The 8,812-nt window shown below is 43.1% G+C and overlaps 1 protein-coding gene across 2 annotated transcripts in view; it reads right to left on the reverse strand.

The window, feature by feature from the left end:
• FHIP2A (FHF complex subunit HOOK interacting protein 2A) overlaps nt 1-5,556 on the reverse strand; it is a 34,327-nt gene extending 28,771 nt beyond the window's left edge. The window contains exon 1 of one of the 2 annotated variants that reach the window (XM_025880460.2): nt 5,175-5,556. In XM_025880460.2, coding sequence (XP_025736245.1) covers nt 5,175-5,219 — 45 coding nt within the window. In that variant the 5' untranslated portion in view covers nt 5,220-5,556. Of the gene's footprint in view, nt 1-4,383; nt 4,573-5,174 lie in introns of those variants that run through there. The other variant, XM_073904162.1, reaches the window with a different exon arrangement.
• Between the last annotated feature and the right edge of the window lie 3,256 nt (nt 5,557-8,812).

Here is an 8,812-nt window from a genome sequence, read left to right on the forward strand (position 1 = left end):
TTCAATCCTGATGAAATGTCCTTAGGGAAGAAGTGGACCTCAACATTTCGTGGCAATCGCCAATGTTTTAAGGCTCGCTCTCGTGCTTGCCTGTGTGCACTGCTCTGTATCACACTGGATTAAGAGATCTAAGTATTCACCTCATTTCCAAATAGAGTGCTAGGAAATTTTTAAAAAGGCTTTAAGATCTTTAAAAGTAGTTAAAGCCTTTGGGATTACTATCCTTCAAGAAGAACATGGCAGAGAAATTATTTGGGAGACATTGAGAAAAAAAATTAAAAAGAATATTAGAAAGTATTACCTTGGGAAGATAGATTAATCTTCCCAAAACTTTCAGATTAAAAAAATGTTTTAATCAGCTACTTGTTTTTAGGATCGTCTTCAAAATATGTCAAAATTCTCTTTTTTTGGACCTGGTTTTTTATACACCATCTTTCTATAGTTAAATGTATTAACAATTGGGATAAAGTCAAATGAAATTTGGCGTTTCAAAAAAAACTACCTAATTTCTTAAGTGTAAATATTGCAATTTGTTAAATTTTTCTGAGGGCATCTCCTTGGTCTATAAGGAATTACAGCATCCTTGCTCCAGATTATTTTACCTGTGGGACTTAACTCCATTTCCAAGTTAAGTCACTAGATCAGAGGTCCTACAGGATTTGTGTTAGGACCTTTGCTCTTCTAGTCCAACTCAAAGCAGGATGGTGTTGCTTACCTGTGAATACCTCTCTTCCAGGAGTTTGATTTAAGTAAGAAATCTATTTAAGTAGACAGGGAGACAGTTCCGAATTGCTAACAACTTAGTAACAATCTTTGTTCAAACATGAGTAAGTTTCCTTATTTATATAAAACTTCCTACTAAAATTGTCTTTCATTACTAACTCTAACATGCAAATTACCTGTTTTATCATTGCATAAAAGAAACACTCATGCGATGGGTAAAAATAAAAAAAGGAAGAGGTGAGTGAATCAGCATGAGGGGATTCTCACTTGAGTTCACTTTTTGCAAAACAGAGATTAAATTTTTGAAAATTCATGCAATCACACTCTCAACCAAAACTGGACCTGAGTGCCTACGTTGGGCATGGCTTTCTCTGAGAAGCCTTGCCAGACTTCCTGCCGAGGATCCAGTCCTTTCCACAAACTGTGGCACCCTCTCCCAGCCTGCTCGCTCTCTTAGCCCTTATCCCACATTTGTCATTGCTGATCTCCTCCACTCAATCGCAAACTCAGCAAGGGGCTGGGACCATGTCGTCTCTTTCATCACTGACTTCCCGGTTGGTTTTCAACTCGGTGATGGCACAGAGTAAGCATTCGGTGACAGTCACTGAGTGATTAATCCAATGGCACAGCAGTTGCTGTCATTTAATGAGTACTTATGTGCCAGGCACAGTGCTGCAAAGTTTACAATTCCTATATGGTCTTAAATGATCTTAAAATAAACTCCGATTTTCCCCAAACTCCTATTAAGAGTGAAAGCCAGTTAATTGCCTCACCCAAGGGGAAAAACTGCTTGTAACTAAAAACCCAGACCGTCTTTCTCCAGAAGGCCTACCACACAGAAGGACCTAGAGCAGTAACTCAGAGGAGAGCCAGACATCTGCCACATAAGCCCCATCTGCTCACTCTCTCACGTGTCTCATGAACAGTCCACACCCTGATCTTCGAATGTGCTTCTTCCTTCCAACATCCCTAAGGCCCCCCTATCTCCCCACCCTCTTCCAAGTCCAGCTCAAGCCTCCCTTCCTCCAGGGGGCCTTCTCCCCCAAGCCCTTCAATCCTAACTGCTTGCCCCCACAGAACTCACTGGATGAACAATCATCCAAAAATTAATAACAATGGTTCACATTAATGAAGCACTGACTATGTACCAGGCACTGCACTAGGCACTTCATATGTATTATCTCATTTTAATTTTCACAATAATCCTAAGAGATTGGTATAATTATTTCCATTTTACAATGAGGAAACTGAAATGTACAAAGATTAAGTAACTTTTCCTGTGTAGAAGGGAGGGATGGCTGCAGGACTGAAACCTTATTCTGGATGGCTCTGGGGCTAGGGCTCACTCTTGTGCACTGTTTAATTTTTAGCTTGTGTATTTGTTTTGTCTCCCAAATTAGACTGTAAGCATTGTGAGCAAGGACGCAGGTATACCGTTTCCTCCGTGCTGTGCCACACTTTCGTGGCAGGCTCATAAAACATTAGCTGAATGACTAAAGGATGAAAAGTTTGAGATCCCATCAGAAAAGAATACACTTAAGAAGACACTACGTATGTTTGACTTGAGGTTTTAATGCCCAGGGCAGAAGAGCTTTTAAAATATTGCCGGTCCCAACAATCATCAACTCTTAACTGTAATTTGAAAAGAAAAGATTCAAATTCTGAACGAGGACATCCACTGAATTAACCCGTTAAAGTAGATAAAACTTTCTTCCCTTATCCTCTTGGAATAAATCTGCCCTCCAAGGGTGAAACTGGCTGAAATTTAGAAAGAACCAGCTCCTGGCAGATTACCTAGGACAGACTAGGCCCTCAACAAATATTTAATTGTACTAAATGGAAAGTGTTTTACTTGTACTTTGGAGAAACTGTGCTAACATGATCTAGTCCAACCTAGGAACTAACTACAACATTTCACTCTTATGACATGTGGCAACAGGCTAACAAAATGGATTCACTGCAAACTTACTGGCCAATCATTTTTTATTCTGAGGGAAGATTCACTTCTGAAAAGGGAAGCAAGAGTTACATTACAGTTTTTGTTTTTGATCAAGATATGAATTTCTCTTCTAAACTCAAAATGTAATCGGTCAGCTCAATAACACATTTTCAAGTACTAATCTTGAAAATCTTATAGATTTTTTCCTTGTACTAGTTAACAGGAAGTAAGAAGAAACTATTAATTAAACAATAAGGAAAACTCTACATGTAAACCTCATTTAAATGAATATGTTTATCTGGTCAACCCTAAAAAAAACTTTTGAAGATTTGAAGGCTGAACCACAATTGTACAAAGAAACCTATAAAGTAATAATATCAAAGTGGCTGAAAACAGTGACACTTCAGGTCATGTCAGCACCTGCACATAGGATAAAGTCCCACCTCTGAAAAATCCAGATAATTATGTTAATTGCAATACTGTATCAGAAAATGCTAATTGGGCATACAAATTAAAAGGAGTAGAGAGAAAAGCTAATGAAATGAACTGATGAATGATAAAAGCAGTTTACAGAAGAAAATGCAAGGCAAACAGAACTGAAAAAATGGAAACCAGTCTTGGGCTAGGCAAAAACATTCTTCAAATACCACAAGAATGGCTTATTTATCATTATATATGAGTTCATTCCCAAGAGAGAATGGAAAAAGGAAAAAGTTTGCCAATTTTTTTCTGATTTAACCTATCAAGGTAAACTGCAAAGCATCACAGCTGAAAACATTAACTCTAATCAAATAAAAACATTAGTTTTCTAAATGCTATGGATCAGTTACTAGGACCAAGTGAACATAATCCACTCTTAATTTTTTCTCACCTCAGCAAAGAAGCTGGATATGACAGAGCCAGAGTCAGACAATTTACATGGGTAATTTGGTAGATGCTAGCATATACAGTTATAAAAAGACAATGAGGACAGAAAACACAAGCCTCAGGATAAAAATGAGTCTTTACTGGCAGAGTAGGAAAGCTATCTTTCTTTTTCTAAGTACTTACTTCAGTAAGTATCAACCTGATAGGTAAAGGATGTAAATAATGTAACATATTTTTTATTCCCAATTATCTCAGTATTAACCTGTACTCAATGTTAAAATTAAGTGATTTTAAGTTAAAGAATAATATAAAATGTAAATGCCGCTGTTTTTATACATTTCGGTTAAATTCTTTTAACAAAGTTGCTGTAGATTGTGTATAACAAGGGAAAATTAAAAATTGTCCTAAAGTCTAAAACTGTCACCTCCATGTGTAGTACTGCTCTTCATTCATGAAAACCCTCTCTTTGATTTGATACACGTTTTCCCAAGAACTTGTGGTAGAGCTTAAATGATTTTTAAGCATTTCCCACATATCACTTAAAATAACAACTGTACTGAAGTTTTGTTTTCAAACTTAATTTTAAAAATCCATTTTATTTTTATCTGACCATAAAAATGGTTCTATTGCAGCTGGCTTTTTTTTTTTTTTTTAAGTTGTGTGGATTTCAAGGTGCTATATCACACAGTCTAAACATAGAAAGAAAATGACATTTTTTAAATTAGCAAGGTACTGGCGTCTTGCACAAGATGCATTTTCCAATTTGGGCAACTGTCCCTGAGTAAAGAGAAACAACCAAAGTAAAGCAAACTAGATCTCTTATTATGAAAACAGAGCAAGGCATTTTCTTTTACTTCTCTTCTGTTAGTCTGTTCGGGCATTTGAACGTCTCTCGGTGCTGGTCTCTAAAATCCTCAAAGGAGAGAGTCCAGGAAGAGAAGACAAGAAAGGAAACAGATGGTCTCGCTGCTCTGCCGAGGGCTTGGAAGAGTGTAGACCACACTCGACCAGACCCCTCCAAACTCCCATTTCACAACAATCAATACAGTGCAGCTGAGTTCGGGCCGTGAGGCCTGCGAAGGCAAAGCCAGCAGGATTACGAAACCGGGTCTAGCGGGCTGCCTCCTCCCAGAGTCGCCCCCACCCCCAACCGGGGCACACCTTCCCGCCCACCCCACCTTCCAAAGTCAGCACAACACCAAGCCAAACCCAAGCCCCAGCCACGTCTGGCCGTTTCTTTTGTCCTGCTCCACGCTGACCACCTTTTATCCGGAGCAGCTTAGCGGTCCGGGAGTCCGGGGGTGCGCCCTGCGGCCCCGCCAGGTACTCCCGACCCCCCGTCCCCATCCAGGAGTCAGGCGAACGCCGCGCCGGCCCGGGGCTCCTGTCCCGCCGGGGCACCCCCGCCCACCCTCCCGCGGACGCACAGAGACCCGCGCCGGCCCGGGGCAGGACGGCGAGGAGGGGGCCTGCTCCGAGCCAGGCCCGAGGCCCCGGCGCCCCGACGGCCCCGCCGCGCCCCGAAGCGCCCCCCAGGCCTCGCCCCCCCGCGGGAACCGGGCCACGGAGGCCCGGGCCGAAGCCGCAGGAAGCGTAGGCCGCCGCCATCCCCGGTCTGTCGTGAGCCCGCTGCCCGCGGCCTTACCGCCTCCACGGCGTGCTGCAGGATGGAGGTGAACTTGGAGAACATCTTGTCACGGGACTGCAGCAGCCTCTCCCGGGACGACCTGGAGAGCTCCTCGATCCGCCGCCGCCGCCCCTGCTGCGGCTGCCGGGGCGGCTCCAGAGTGAAGGCCGGTGCGGGGCGGGGAGGACGAGCAGAGGGCCGAGGCGGGCTCGGGCCCGGCCGCTTCGGGGGTGCGCGGGCGGCGCGGCGGCTCCGGCGGGCGCTGGGACGCAGCGGGCGGCGAGGAGGGCGTTCGGCTCGGACTCGGGGCCCCGCGACGCTCCGGCAGCGGGCTGCGGCTCCGGCTCGGACACGGTGGCAGCGCGGCTCGGGTTCCTTCCGCCCGCTCTGCCCGCCGCGGCCTGCAGGGGGCGCCGCCGCGGCCCGGGGAGGCCCCGACCGGGCCTGCCCAGCGGCGGGGCAGCTGGACGCCGCGGGGGCGGGAGAAGCGGCGCGGAGAGGCGGCAGCGGGCGGGGGGCGGGAACCCGACGGGTGCGGCCGCCGCCCTCTCCCTGCTCCCGCGCGCCTGGCGCACTGTAGTCCTCACGTTTGAAAAATTCATCCAGCCTCTCAGTTTTGTTTCTGCGGGGGCAGTTAACAGGCCGATTTTGTAGGGAAACGTAGCCATATCTGTACATAATATTCCGAGATTCGTCTTTTAAGGGCAGATTTGGGAGACTCGTAAGAAACAGTACAGTATTCCTAAGGCAAAATTGGTCCGTGCATATAAATGCTAAGAATTAGAACAAATCAATTAATGTTGGTGAGATGGTTTTGCTAACTGGAAAATATATTATTAATTGTTAATTATTCACCATTAAAACAGGAAGCCCCAAATGGACAAATGGTAAGATGGTTCAGTCAATAGTTTGTAACTTGTTTGATAGGTGCACGGCATTCAGTATTGCATTTTCTATTCTGTTTATCAGATGATACTGGAAAACAGTGAGGGAAAGAATCTGGAGGGATTCTGCTAAATGCATAGGACAGATGAGTGGGGCTACATTGTAAGCCCATGGGTGGAGGCTCCTTAAAAACACTATGCAGGGCCCCTGGGTGGCTCAGATGGTTGAGCGTCTGCCTTCGGCTCAGGTCATGATCCCAGGCTCCTGGGATCGAGTCCCGCAACGGGCTCCCTGCTCCTTGGGACACTGCTTCTCCCTCTGCTTCTCTCTCTGTCTCTCATGAATGAATAAATAAATAAAATCTTAAAAAAAACAAACAAACACTATGCAACAGTATATTCACCAAGCTTTGAAGAAGCACAGTGCGGTAGTAAATTTTAGGTTGGGTTGATACAAGTTATGAAAAATGTTCATATCCTGGAGAACTTTGTGTTTGTTTTTGCTAGTATTGGTATTTTATCAAAAGGACTGTTAAGTTCTTGATAAGGTGAGCATGGAGTAAGTTTTGCATAACTGGTGATGAAAATACGGATTTGTGATTGAGTTTGTTGAACAGAAAAAAAGCAGAAAAGTAGCAGCGATGTGGAGTGGTGTTAAGAGCTAGGCTCTGGAGGTGGGTAGTCTTGAATTTAAATCCCTCTGCCACTCACCGTGGCAAGTTTTTTAATCTCTTTGTGCTTTAGTTTTTTTCATCTGTGAAATTGGGGATAATAGCACCTACCAGTGAGAGATTGTGTGGAAATGTATTAACATATGTAAAATACTTTAACCATGTCCAGTCCATAGTAAGCAGTACATTGGCATTTGTTATTACCATTATTAGTAGTAGTGATAGTAGTATTTAACAAAATGATAGAGCCAGAAATCAAGGTTTAAGGAGGACGCTTTTTTTTAAAGATTGTATTTATTTATTTATTAGAGAGAGAGCAGGAGCAGGGGTAAAAGGAGAGGGAGAAGCAGACTCCCTGCTGAGCAGAGAGCCCTGTGCAGGGCTCCATCCCAGGACCCTGGGTTCAGGACCTGATGCTCAACCGACTGAGCCACCCAGGAGCCCCAAGGAGGACACTTTAACTATAGATCTCCCCTGACCTTCAGTGGGGGTATGTCCCCATAACTCCACCATAAGTTGAAAATATCTTAAGTCAAAATGCATTTAATACACTTAACCTACAGAACATCATAGCTTAGTCTACCTGTCTACCTAAATGTGCTCAGGACAAATACTTACATTAACGTACAGATGGTCAGAATCATCTAACACAAAGCCTGTTATATAGTGGTGCTGAATACCTCATGTACTTTATTGAAAACTACTGAAAGTGACAATGAGTTTAAGTGCATCAGTTGTTTACCCTAGCGGCCCATGGGGAGCCGTGGAAGGTGCTGGCGCCCAGCATCGCGAGAGCACCCTTCGGCATATCACTAGCCTGGGAACAGATCCAGTTCCAAGTACGGTGTCTACTCAATGCCTGTCGCTCTCACACCAGCATAAAGTCAAAAAAATCGTTAAGTCAGACCGTTATAAACTGGGAACTGTGTGTAATTTTGTCTTCTTTTCTCCTCTGTTTCTGTTGCTTATATCCTTGCAATGCAGGTAAATAAATGTGACTTTTAATTTTCTGTGTACTAGTCTCCAGAATGCCGGAGGCACCCTCTGTTGTTTGCTTAAAAATTGAAATGTGCTCCCTACCAAATTCTGATTAATTGTGTCTGCTTCAACCAAGAGGACATATTTTTTATCATGCACACAGCTTGAGGTGGTTAGTCATATTATTAACCATAATTATTTTCCTGACCTAATAAATACATTTATGTGGTATTTTGTATTTTCATAATGCCTTACAACCACTAATTGTATAAGAGGGTCTGTTTAACACAGGCTTATTGAGAGTTGTTTGCATTTGATGATGCCCATCTTTGTATACTTATTATGAACATCATAAAAAATGTTTTGTTTGAGATTAATATCAATATTTAGGAAGATGATTCATCTCCCTGATATCTAGGTTCCAAGACATACAAGTTGGGCTAGAATTATAATTGAGCAGATACTCTTCTCATCCTAGAAAGTTTGTAGTGGCACATGGGCAGGGTTGGACCTCCCACAACAAAGTATGATTTGAGAAAGCATAATACAGGCTTCCCTGGCCTCCAAGCCACTTAGATACGAGAAGCTGAAATTCCTCAATTAGCACTTTATTTCTTTATTCCTTTGACTTAAGTGAAATAAGAAATTTAGTCCCCACTAAGAATTAAAATACCCTTGGGAGAGAGAATACATCAAATTCTGTCATTCATTACACTTCAGAGTGAATGAGTTTGCTAAATCCTTTACTGAATGAAGTTTAATCAGCAAGGTCACAGAAAAATCCATAAAACCGAAACTCAGTTTGGATGAGGACCGAGAGTTAGATGAAACCTACTTCCAAAGTTTGGCAGACTTCTGGTTAAATAGGTAAGATTGAATTTAGCAACATTTCCTCCCTAAATGCTACTACAGTTACAGTAAAGGGATTTCTCAGAGTATAAGCCCAAAAGGACAAACAAATTAAGAAAGGAAATGGCAACAAAATTTTGAGAATTGGAAAGTAGCGGTAAAGAGAATAACTGATATGGTGCCTTAGGAAAGCTGAATCCTAAGGCAACAATTAAGAAAACTAAGATCCAAAGTGATATATTAATACATTTACAGAACCTTCTCAATGACTTTG

The sequence above is a fragment of the Callorhinus ursinus genome, unplaced genomic scaffold (assembly GCF_003265705.2).
Source record: "Callorhinus ursinus isolate GAN/ISIS: 27379988/994484 unplaced genomic scaffold, GSC_fseal_2.0 scaffold20, whole genome shotgun sequence".
NCBI classification, from domain to species: Eukaryota; Metazoa; Chordata; class Mammalia; order Carnivora; family Otariidae; genus Callorhinus; species Callorhinus ursinus.